This window comes from Bufo gargarizans, chromosome 8, assembly GCF_014858855.1.
Source record: "Bufo gargarizans isolate SCDJY-AF-19 chromosome 8, ASM1485885v1, whole genome shotgun sequence".
NCBI lineage: Eukaryota > Metazoa > Chordata > Amphibia > Anura > Bufonidae > Bufo > Bufo gargarizans.
Window position 1 is genome coordinate 48,160,743 of NC_058087.1, and position 12,511 is coordinate 48,173,253.

At 40.9% G+C, this 12,511-nt stretch overlaps 1 protein-coding gene across 5 annotated transcripts in view; it reads left to right on the forward strand.

Annotated features, from left to right (window-relative positions):
- PCNT (pericentrin) overlaps positions 1 to 12,511 on the forward strand; it is a 113,593-nt gene that overhangs the window by 54,016 nt on the left and 47,066 nt on the right. For 3 of the 5 annotated variants that reach the window (XM_044303371.1, XM_044303372.1, XM_044303375.1), the window contains 12 exons: positions 826 to 1,040; positions 1,160 to 1,322; positions 1,506 to 1,712; positions 2,137 to 2,366; positions 3,034 to 3,147; positions 4,781 to 4,801; positions 5,026 to 5,262; positions 5,962 to 6,132; positions 8,222 to 8,374; positions 8,453 to 8,593; positions 9,116 to 9,979; positions 11,215 to 11,385. In XM_044303371.1, coding sequence (XP_044159306.1) covers positions 826 to 1,040; positions 1,160 to 1,322; positions 1,506 to 1,712; positions 2,137 to 2,366; positions 3,034 to 3,147; positions 4,781 to 4,801; positions 5,026 to 5,262; positions 5,962 to 6,132; positions 8,222 to 8,374; positions 8,453 to 8,593; positions 9,116 to 9,979; positions 11,215 to 11,385 — 2,687 coding nt within the window. The remainder of the gene's footprint in view (positions 1 to 825; positions 1,041 to 1,159; positions 1,323 to 1,505; positions 1,713 to 2,136; positions 2,367 to 3,033; positions 3,148 to 4,780; positions 4,802 to 5,025; positions 5,263 to 5,961; positions 6,133 to 8,221; positions 8,375 to 8,452; positions 8,594 to 9,115; positions 9,980 to 11,214; positions 11,386 to 12,511) is intronic. The other 2 variants (XM_044303373.1, XM_044303374.1) reach the window with 2 other exon arrangements.

Genomic DNA, 12,511 nt, shown 5'->3' on the forward strand with positions numbered 1-12,511 from the left:
AGCCTGTGGGCCTGCTATCTGCGGAGTGTATTAGGCTCTCTGTCTGTGTGAGACTAACAGGTATAATACACTGCAATACAAAATGGATCACTAGTTCAAGTCCCTTACTAGGACAAATAAAATAATAGAAAATTTGAAAATAAAACCATCTTTCTCTCCTTATACATTAATGGCATTTGTAGTGCTTCTGACACCAGTAGGAAATAGATTGAGACCATCAGGTCTTAAATTTATGACAGAAGGTTAGGTACCTTTTTAAGGGACAGAAACACTGCTCAGAGTGATTTTTGCCCCTTTGGCTTTCATTGACTGCTCGGCTTTTTCGAGCTTGTGGAGTATGGATCTGTTGAAAGTATATTGGATCTGTATCCTATAGCTTGAAAAGCCAAAGAAAGGGGCAAAGCACTCTGCTCAGTGCTTCTGCCCCCTTATGTTTTTTTTTTTTACACAGGTTTAGTTAAATGTCCCCCGTTTCTAGTAATGTGTGCAAAAGGTTACATTTTGTGCCAAATGAAACACAGGGGGACATTTTATGAAGACCAGCGATTTTAAACACCGGTCTTCCTCCCTCCTGCAATGGTGGTTCATCCACCTAAGTTATATAGAGGCGCTGGCCTCTACATAAACCTAGGCGGACTTTAGACTTGTCTAAATCTATGCCTATCCCGTGCTGGTGCAGATTGCGGCGCAAAAGATCATTTGCAACAAATGGCGTATATCTGTTTGTAAATGAGCCCGATCATTTTGTGCAACTGTATGGATAAATGTGTTGGATTATACAAAATCTCATCTTTCACTGCTAACGAAAGAAATTGTGCGTTATAGATAAAAATCGCCTGAGCCCAGATTGCGAGACTATGACTGAGAACAGTCTGATGTCTACTGATGAAGGCTACGAGCTGTCTGAATACCTGTGTGACAGCATACTTGGTAGCTTGGAAGTAGGTCTGGAGAATGAAGAGAAGATAGTTCGCATGGGCCACCGTTTGCGTGCTGCAGTTGAGCGGCTTCTGGACATGGTTACTGATTCTACCCTTCAGGTATAAAGCCCCTTCTTTTACGTAATGGTAAATGTTATATTTGCATAAGATTCATGGTCATTCTCAGTTACTATGTTTTTTACAACGTGATTTTGGATTTTTTTTTGTTTTTAATGCAGTTAGAACAGACCCGCGAAATGCAGAAGTGTTTGGAGGATGAGTTTAAAAGCCGGAACCAAGATATGGCCCAAGTGGTGATTCAGAATCAGGATCTATTGAAACAGTTGGAAAAAGAGACGGAGGAAAAGAAGCAACTACAAGTGGAGCTGCACAAATCCCGGGGTAAAATATGAGTGCTGATTCCTTCAACTCAGCAAATGTAATACTGTGATGTGTTTGCGTAAGGTTGACTTTTTGGATGTCGTTGCTGTGTTTATGGTTTTCTCTGACCACTTTTTTTATGATCTCATGTCCTTGATTGTATGTATGAAATGGAGATGAAGTTTGTCTTATTGTATGACATAGGACTTACTGAAGGCTTTGCACTTGAGAAAACTGCACTAGAAGAAGCATTGTTGTCCAAGGAGACATCGGAGCACCAACTCATTATTGAACTGGATAGGTCACGTGAGCAGCACAAGATCCTGACACAAGAACCCTCTGTATCTGGAAAGGAGAAGGAAGTGTTGCAGAGACTACAGGAGGTCTTGTCTGGCAGCGAGATTGAAGCTGGTGAGAGCCAATGCCAGGCAGGGACAGAGACGAGCCTCCCTGGCATCGTGGGTGACCCTTTTTATTCAGCTTTTCATAGACAGCAATGTTTTAGCTGTATCTCGAAATGAGAACAAGTTCTTGTCTTTCTAAAGGTCTAATACGGGCTACGGCCATAACATTGCCTTTTATATTGAGCTGAATAAAAAGCTAATTTTTACTGATGGTCTAATGTCTTAGAATTGTCTTTACTATGGATTGGTGACTAGGTTGAAGGTCACTCAAAACTCGGCACAGTGGAAGCATGTGCTGCAGGGGACCCATACAGTAATCCATACTACCAAGCACTATGATAAATGGTTCAATACATATTTTACGCTAGCGGGGATGAGAACAGCAAGTTCAACTGTTTCACCTGAACCTTTCTTTTTCTTCTGTCCTCTAGAGCTCCTTCAAGAAACCGAACGATTGTTAAAGGAAGAGCTAGAGTTGCACTGTCAAGCAAAGCAAGACCGCTCAAACCTGATTTCTCAGATGAAAATGTTGGAAATGGAACTAGAAGAGCAAATGGCTCGTAACCATGAGCTTATGAAGAAAACAAGTGAAATGTCTGACCTTCGACAGCAAATCCAATCTCTAGAGAAGCAACTGAAGAGCCAAAGGCATTTCATGGATGTAAGATCTTCTGACTCTTTACATTTTATGTAATGTCACATAATCAAAACAGTAGTACCTGTCCCCATATGGCATATCGACCGACCTACTTACCAAAGCCACCAATATCCTTGTTTCTGTTCTTGGCGTTTAACAAACTGTCCATAGAGATTACCTTAGATTGACATGGAAGAATCTAATTAATTTTAAAGAGGACCTTTCACCTCTCCGGACATGTCTGTTTTAATAGCTTCATGCATTCCGCATGTAATAACCATTCTGGAGCATCTATTCTTTTGTCTCTGTTGTGTCATTCCTTTATTATTTCTACCAGAAGATATGAATGAATTGCTAGCAGTCTGCAGTAAGGGTACAGAGGGGTGGTAACCATTTGGGGATTAGATAGAGAGTCTGTGCAGGTACACCCCCCCCCCCCCCCCCCCCCCAACTGGTTACCTCCCCTCTGTACCCTTACTGAAGGCTAATAGCAATTCATTCATAACTTCTAGTAGAAATAATACAGGAATGGCACAACACAGAGCCAAGAGAATAGATGCTCCAGAATTGTTATTACATGAGGAATGCATGAAGTTACTAAAACAGACATATAAGGAGTGGTGACAGGTCCTCTTTAACATATTCTGCTATGGCTGCTGACGTGCTGTTTATAATTTGTGCACTCTTTTAGGAGCAAGCAATAGAGCGGGAGCATGAGAGAGATGAGTTCCAGCAAGAGATTAGAAATCTAGAGGAGCAGCTGAAACAGACATTGAAAGGTCATGGCGACTCTAAAGGATATGGAGTGAGTAACAGCATCACAAACATTTAATGTGTTATTTACAGTACGTTTTCCTTCAACAAATGTGAAAAAGCAGCATAAATTGTTTATGGCTGAAAAATATCCTAAAAATAACCATGCCTAGCGCACGGTGCATTTTTGGGATGGAGGAATGCTATGGTCGGCAAAAACCAAAAATGCATTGCCTAGCTACTGTGTTTGTAGTAGTGATAAATCGCCCTAGAAACCTGACTGTGTGAATAGTCACCAGCTAATAAAGGTGCAACCTATAGAAAGAGTTAATAATCTATATTTACTGTAAGAACTGTGAATCTAAGGAATAGACTACTTCTGGGCATGGTCACAGCAGGAACAGTTTTATAAGTAAATTTACGTTAATTCTTATGGAAATGTGTCGAATTCTCAATCCCACTGCCTTCTGGGATTCGCGTCCCCACCTATCCCTTGGTTGAACTTGATGGACTTGTGTTTTTTTCATTTGTATGAACTATGTAACTATAATTCACACATGTCCTGGAGGTCTGCCTGTAGATGGTTTTCTGAACTACTTTTCACTAAATCCATTGAGGAACATTAAAATCTGTTCCTTCTGAACCTAAAATTGCTGCTCCTGGGCAAGACAAGATAATATTCCTCTGTACAATGGATGAGTAAGTATGGGTCTGTGCCAGGATCAAGTGGTCGCACATCAACAGTTCAGTTAGTTATCCCTTATCCTATGGATAATTTTCGGACTTGTCACAGCCCCTTTAGGATTATTGTACTTAAGTGTTTGTTGTAAATGCAGTCCCCTAAGGGTATGGTCAATTATATCGAACATGTAGCGAATAGGTTTTCTGGTGTGGAGTTGCGTGTGGAAAATCTGCAGTGTTTACAGTGCTAGCAAAGTTTTTATACTTTTATCTTATTAACAGACAGCATTAAAAAAAATCTATGGTGTAAATTAAAATGCATTGCAGATTATTAATTGCAGCCCATGCACATTAGATGTATGGTGACTAAACCTGAGTATTTGGGTGGGATTGGCTGACAATCTAATGTGTATTGTGGCCTTCCGACTGTATCCAGAAGGAGTGAAGGATTTGGCTGTTGGATTTCAATATACCCAATGAGTTGGTCCTCCAGAGATTGACCACTGCCAGAAGAATCTAGCAGTGTCTTTACGGCGCTCTCTGAGAACCCATGCACGCGCAGCCAACTTAAAAGTGTTGTCTCAAGACGACCACTTGGCTGTGTGTCCTATTAGGGAACATAAAGGTTTATATTAGCAGCAGCCAAGAGATGCTAATAGACTCCTGCTATGGCAAGCTCAGCCCCGACATATATTAGATGGCAATCGCAGGGGAAAGTGTGGCCATCTATAGCGTCCTCTAGTCATCACGCCTTTCAGAAGCCGAACCATAGATATTAGCATATTTCTGGGGAGGCTTCCTTTTTAATAGGTTGAGACGGGAGGAAATAAACATGGCTCCAAGAGGGTACTGTTAACTTAGTTTTATCTTGTATTGTGTACTTTCTTTGTTCAGACTAGCTCATATCGACTCTTTCCGTGTCCCTGGAACACTTAAATGTTAATGTACCTTTTTTTTTTCTTTTATTTTTTTTTTTTTTTCTCTCCTGTGTAATTATGCCACAGCTCCATGACTGGAGTGCCCAGGTATGACTAGTCATGTCTGCATCTGAACTCCTCTAATGACTAAATGATCCATATGTTGTCCCGTGCATCCAGTAATTTTCCTGCATGGTTACCCTCAGTAGTAGATAGAAGCTGCTTGTTTGCTTTAACCTAGCGCTGCATGGCATTCCCTGTTTAATTGCTTTTAGTTAACTCCTTGCACGGTTTCCCAAGGAAGTGATACTCACAAGTAATGTCTTCTGTAGATTGAGAGTTTGGAGGCTCGTATGAAAGAGAAAACTGATGACTGCAAACTACTGCTTCAGGGAAGAGAGCATTTGGAGCAGCAGATTTCAGAAGGAAATGAAGAAATAGATAAGATGTTGGTAAGAATACAAGAGCTGGAGCAGGCTGCCCTGAGTAATGCGGATGCAGCTAAAAAGTGCAGCCAACTGGAAGCCGAATTGCTAAAAATGCAGAAGATGGAGAAGGAAATTATACAGGTAAGGCGCTGTGGCACCAAAAATAGTTTCCCCTTATAAAACTAGGCATTATATATCCAAGTCCTTGAAAATTGAATTTATGCCTGGTATAATTCGTTTTTTAGATCAGTAATACCAGCGAGTGCTCGTAAATGTGTAATACATCTTCTTTACTTTCCAATGAGATACGCTTTCTTTGCCTGTAGGCTCTCTGTAAATATTCAGAAACCTCCTTAGTAACTAAAGAAGGGGAAGAGAGGAATGTGGGAGAAGGGGATGGTGCTGCAGTCTATGGATTTGTTTGAGACTCGTAATGTGATGGGATGGTGTGAGCAGCAGGGGGCGACAAAGCTAATTTCTATAACTATCGTGGGAAGTAAAAGGGCCAAAATTCTTAAGTTAGATACACAGTTTGTATGTGGACTCCAACATGTTAGGGTGGGTTCACATGCCTCCGTTGGACATATACGTTAGAGAAAAAGGATACAAAAACATAGCATACCATGTTCTTGTATCCTGCAAATTCCAGTAAAAAGAATATGTGTATATATGTAAATTATATCTTTTGACCATGTTTCCTCACAAAGACAGCTGTCATTACAGGCCAGCCTGATCTTAGATTTTGGCACATTTTTGGACTGGAGGATGCATTAACAGATTAGTGGTTTACCTGATTCTGACTAGAAATCTGTTGATGAGTATTCTTTCTCTATGGTTAAGGACAAAGAAGCATTACAGCAGCAGCAGTACAATAATGTACTACAGATCTCTGCCCTTCAGTCAAAGCTTGATGAGACCCGCCATAGAGTACCTGTGGAAGGAGAGCCCGATAATCTCTTAAAACAAGAGCTGCAAGCAGAGCGGGAGGCTTTGCAAAGAAAAGAGAGAGAGGTACATTTCTTATTAATAATTTAACATAAAGGTGGAGATTTCTCATTGGCATTAAAGGGAACCTGTCACCATGAAATTGCACTGTAATCTGCCAGCAGAAGGAGCCGAGCAGAGCAGAAGTCTGGACACACCCCATTAACTGGTGTTATTTCTAGAAAATTCACCTTTAATGTGTGAAACTATTAATTAGGAAGGGAGGCTGCATTATTTAGTGGTTGAAACGTTTATGGCCACCATTTTGAAATCCAACATATTGAATTCGGCTCTGGGTTTTCCAATCGGAAGGAGGTCATGTGATATATTATTCTTGGTTAGAATTTACTCAGAAGCACACTGGAGGGGTCAGTTTTGATCTAACTTTACCTGTTTAGGCATTAAGCAAGGTCATAGTTTCCTAAAGTTCTTTTATATGATGTGTTGTGTGTGTCCACCGTTCTGCCAGATGCACATGGTTTAAAGGGGTTCTCTAAGAGTAAAATGTCCCCTCCATGTGCTAGGCACCCCACATGGAATGTACTTATCCCGCTTCTGGTCCCCGCGCCGCCGTCGGTGCTTTTCCCTACACACCGATGAAAACATCCAGTGTCGGGGTGGGAGCCAATGGCAGACAGGGACGAGCCTCCATTGTCCTCGTCCCAATGCCCGCCTTCCATTGGCTGCTTCCCGACCCACCCCCCCCTCCCTCTCCCCCCTCTCCCTCCTCTCCGTGTGCAGGGAGAAGCATCGGCGGCGGCGCAAGGAGCGGGCTACGTATATTCCATGTGTGGTGCCCGGCACATGAGGAGATATTTTATACTCTTGGAGAACCCCTTTTAATGTTTAAAACACAGTTTTGCCACACCCTGTATACAGATTTATGGGAAAATATTCAATATAACCTGTATTTCATTCATTTAAGTTCCTGCTCATTCTGGGTGCTTTCTGTGCATACACCCTGTGCAGGGAAGCTTGCCAATCACTGATAGGGCCGCTTCCTTGACGTCAAAGCCCACAAAGAGCAAATATACTGAATCTTTTTCCACAAATCTATGTAATCTATATAAATCTGTTCAGCTCCTTCTGCTCTATATTGTGGCGCCTACAGCTCAGACACTGTACAATTTGACCGATTCTCCTTAAAAGCTGCAGACCTTGGCACACACATCGTTTGTGTGAAATATTTAATTGTGAAATGTGTTTTCCGCCACTTATGGTGTAAATAATAGCTGAAGTCTACACCAGCTGGCGTAGTTTACTCTGGTGCATGGAATGCCAGAGATGCACAAATCAATGAGCAATCTACCTTTTTAATAACTGGGCATTTCTCCCTCTGGTGCACAGGGGATCAAGACTGGTGTACCAAATGGTGGTGTTGAAAAATGTGTCCCATAGTTGTCTAAAACCAATACAAATATTTTGGCGATTTTATTTTAAAGTGAATTTCTCCAAGGAATAACATAACTATTTTTAATGTTTTTTTTCAACTATATAGATTCGAAACTGAGTGCTGATAATTCTTTAATTTTGGTCAGATCTTTTATAAAATAAAGCTTTTATTTAAACCCTAGTACTCTTGCTACTTGCAGACACCACAAGAGAGCTTAAAGCAAAATGTTGTTGGTTTTTTAAAATTATTATTATTATTATTAAAAAATATTATTTTTTATTTTTTTTTTTTTTTTTTTATAAGTTCAATGTATAAATATGCAGTAAGTCCTTACTCTCCCTCTAGTGGTGGCTGCAGCCAACCTGAATTCTATAAACTTCTGTCTATGCAGATGCTTTTTTACCAGAATAGCTGAACTCTGCCCACTGTACATATGTGCTAGTAAGGCCTAGTTCACGTGTCAGTGTTTGATCAGTGGATTTCACCAGTGATTGCGCCAAAACCAGGAGGGGCCTTTACAGAGATGACAATATTTAATGGAAAGATTTTCACCTCTATGCAAGATTTGCACTTCTGTGTTTTTGATCTGTACCAGGTTTTGCCTCACAATTGTCAGTGGCCACAACACTGACACGTGATCTAGGCCTAAATTGGAACTACATTCTATACCCTAAAACATAATGTTAAATGTAGAGATTTTTTTTATTATTATTTTCTCTACAGGCTGAGAGCTTGGTTGAGCAACTAGACCAGTTTAGAGAAGAATTGATGAACAAAACAGAGGAAGTCTTCCAGCTTAATATGCAGCTGGATATCCAGCGTAAGCAGTATGAACAAGCGATACAGCAATCCCAGGAGGAGTATTTGTGTTTGAAGGCAAGCATATAATCTAAAGAGTAAAAAATTATGTATATAATTGATTTTGGGTGTAACAGTTTCTATTTGGTGTTACAGAATGACGTGTCAACCATGCACTTCCAAAATGCTCCCAAAGATGGTGTAAGCTCCACCTTGCACCTTCCACAGGCGCTGCTTCAGGAGAAAAACCAAGAGATTGACCATTTAAATGAGCAGATCTTGAGATTGCAGCAGGAGGTGAGGGCTATATTGTCTACCACCCACATATTTCTGCTGTTTGCTGCAAAGCTGTGATGGAGGTGCAAATTTTTTTTTGGGGCCATATTTTTTTCTGTTTGCAGGACTGGGAAAAAAATTAGGACTGAGAAAAGCATGTAACATTTTTTTCTCTAATAAGATATATTACAAAGTTTCTTATATCTTATCTTTATATTTCTGTATCGTTGATTTATGCAAAGTTTGTGGAAACTGTCACTGTTTAAGGGTTCATTTTCGTACACTTTTGTTCACTGCATTTGTTTTTGGTCCCAGAAGAAAACCTTGCTTGATCAGCGTTGTTGAGGTGTTTCTCCCCCAGTAGTTTTTTTAAAAAAAAACTTAATTTTTTTTAATTTTTACTGACCTAAAATGGATCTCTATTTATATATTTTTTTTAAATTGTTAGAGAAAAGTATGTGTCCTTTAGAGAGTTGAAAGTTGCCCACCCCCTAAAATAATTTTAATATTTTTTTTTTTCTTTTCTTTTTTTCTTTAATTCAGGCATCACACAGTCAATCTGCAGAAGTGGAGGAATTGAGATCACTTGTTGAACTTCTTCAAAGCGACCTAGACAGATTACGCAAGGACAAGGAAGAGGAAGTTGAGCAGCTCCATGAAGTCATTGAAAAAGTGCAACATGAGCTGGAACAGTTGGGTCCAAACAGGCATGAAATCAGTGACAGTCAAGAAAGTTTAGATCAGCTGGGGCTTGGTCCAGTGGGGAACCTACAACGGGAACTAAGAAAAGGCGCTGAACAATTACAAGGAAGAAGCACAACACCAGACAGTCTAGAAGACACAAAGTTCTCATACAAGGCCCAACTGGAAGCTCTACAACAAGAACTGGAAGAGAAAGAAGCTCAGCACATCACTGAAACTGAGGTCCTGGAAAGGAATTTACACAATGTCCAGCAGTCCAGCAAGCAGTATGAACAAGCACTGGAGGGTCTTCAAATGCAACATAGGAATCTGCAAGAGGAAAGTGAACTTCTCCAGAGTCGTCTGTCAGAGCGAGAAGAACAGATTGTCAGCCTCTCCTCTAAGCTGCAAGAACTTCAAGACAGATTAATGGAGAAGGATGGTTTTCTTATGGAAAAAGAGTTATTAGTTCAGACAATGCAGGAGGAAAAAACAGCTGAGCTAGCTGAGTCGGAGAATAAACTGGCACAAAGTGCGTTGTCTCTAGAAGCTGCCAAAATGGAACTTCGAAAACTGCAAGAAGAAAGTATAGAGTACAGGCGAGACACAGAGCATCTGGAGCAACTTCTCAGAGATTGGGAGGAGAAAGCGAAGATCCTCACTGGAGACGTGCAGACACAGACTGATGAGGATGAATTTATGGAATTGCAAGCAGTACCTGCTTTGGTGAGCCTTGATTTCTTGGTATACTTTGGCCCAACTCCTAGTACATCTGGTTCCTTAATCCTCTGGGTTGTGTCATGAGCAATTACTCTGATCTGTAATATCATTATTCTACTACTGTCAAGAGTAGCAAGTTTCTGATCTCCAGCATTTGTTAAAAAAAATATTACAATATAAAACACCATAACATTATAGTATCCTGAACAGCTCTGTGATGCTAGATTTTTTGAAAATAACCGTATCTGGAGTGGATCTCATGTAGTAAAAAAATAAAAGCAGTGTGACTGTTACTAGGCATGCAGCTATTAACAATTTTATTTACAGCTTTAAAACCTTAAGAAAGTTGCATGATGGGTTAAAGGGGTTTTCTGGGTAAATGATATTAATGACCCATCATCGGGATAGTAACCTGCGTCGGATCGATGGGGATGCAACACCTGAATCCCTTGTCGATCAGCTGTTCTCTTACCTAACACTTTGAACAGAGCTGTGCTTCCAAATCTGTTCAGATGCAGCAGGGAACAGGTGGAAGTGTCAGTCCCCTCACAGTCTGATACCGATGACCTATCCTGCAGACATTAATATAAGAAAATCCTCTGAATAGGTTATCAATATCAGATTGGCAGGGGTCCAACCACTGGCACCCCCACGATCAGCTGTTTGAGGAGACAGTGGAGCTCCGGTGAGCACTGTGGCCTCCTTGCAGCTTAGGAAGCACAGCGCCATGCATTGTATAGAACAGGGATGCTCAACCTGCGGCCCTCCAGCTGTTGCAAAACTACAACTCCCAGTATACCCTAATAGCTGTAGGCTGTCCAGGCATGCTGGGAGTTGCACTTTTGCAATAGCTGGAGGGCCATAGGTTGGGCATCTATTGTATACAAGCTGTGCTTGGTATCGCAGCTCAGCCGCATTCACTTGAATGGGACTGAGCTGAACATAGGCCATGTGACTGAAGTACGTGATTTCACTGGTCTAGGAACAGCTCACAGCACTTACTGGAGTGCCAAAGCCTCTTCAAACAGCTGATCTGAGGATAAGCCATCCATATCAAAATAATGTACAACCCCTTTCACGGGTCCTCTTAAATAAAATTAAAAAAAACACACACAACCTTGTATAGAACCCAATGGGCGCCGCAATGTCCACATCAAATGGCAGAGGTGCAGTCTATAGATTACACATACCAATGACTGACATAACTTTCCTGATTTGTTATGAAACAATTTATTCCTTAGGTTGCTTTAAAGGAGCAGCTGAATACTGCAGAGAACTTGGCAAGTATGAGAGAGGCCAATCTTCATAGTGCACAGACTCAGCTTGCCAACATGAAGCAAGAACTAGAGGAGTTGCGCGCTGAGTGCGAACAAAAGGACGCAAACGCCCAAGATGTTCTGCAGCAGCTTCAGGTACAAACATAGTAAATGTTACAAAGTACAGTGGTTCCTCAGGTTGCATAATTTCAATATGCAATGGCCATGCCTGCGGCAAGCTAAAAATCTTTTTATTTATTTATTGGTCTTTATTAGAAAAAAAAAAATTCTGCCCCTTTCTCTTCATAGTGTTGAGACTCTCTAGTAGCAGGCTGTGTGTCTACACTGTGTCCCATCAGGAAAGCCTTTATCTCTGATCTCCTGACAGTTCATAAACACATTATAGCTCACTTTGGCATCCGTTTGAGCCATTTGAGATCCATTTTTCTAGACTAAAAAAAAGTCCTGCCTGCAGAATGCAAAATGTGCATAACTGATGCCCAGGATCCATTCTTATTTTTTTTTTTTTTTTTTTTTTCTTCTGGCAGATCAGATGAACGGAAAAATAATGGTGATGTGAACTCTCCTTTTAAAGAGGATGGGGGATATCCATTAGATCTGTAGAGGTCCTACTGTTGGGACCCCCACCGATCACGAAAACAGGGGCCCCGTACACATGGAGCCCTCCTAAAAATGTATAGAGCTGCTGCTCCTTAAGGGAGTGCCAAGCACTGTACTCCGCTATCTCCAGCACTCCCTCATAAGTGAATGGAGCGGCCGCACATGTTTCCGGCCAGCTGCTTCGTCAATTTACAGGGTTCTCATGATCAGTGGGTGTCCTACCGCTGGGGCCCCCACCAATCTAATAGTTATCCCCTATCCTGTGAATAGAGAATAACATTCTCTAACTGGAATACCTCTTTAAGTGTTTATGAGCTGTTAAGAGTTCAGAGATGAGGGCTATACATAGCCATCAGGTAACGGCTCAAAGTGAAAGTAATATGCTCACAGCTAGGCTAAAAAAGCCCTGTATGATAAAAACTGTTGAAAACTAAAATACATTTGTAACCCAAAATGAGTAAAATTAAATAAAAAAAAATAATAATTGCCCCCAAAGGTGTTCATAGCCTTTTTAAAGGGGTTGTCTCCCTTCAGCAAATTTCATTTATTATATATAGAAAGTTAAAACACGGCACTTACTAATGTATTCTGATTGTCCATATTGCCTTCTTTTTCCATCACATTATACACTGCTCGTTTCCATGGTTACGAGTATCCGATG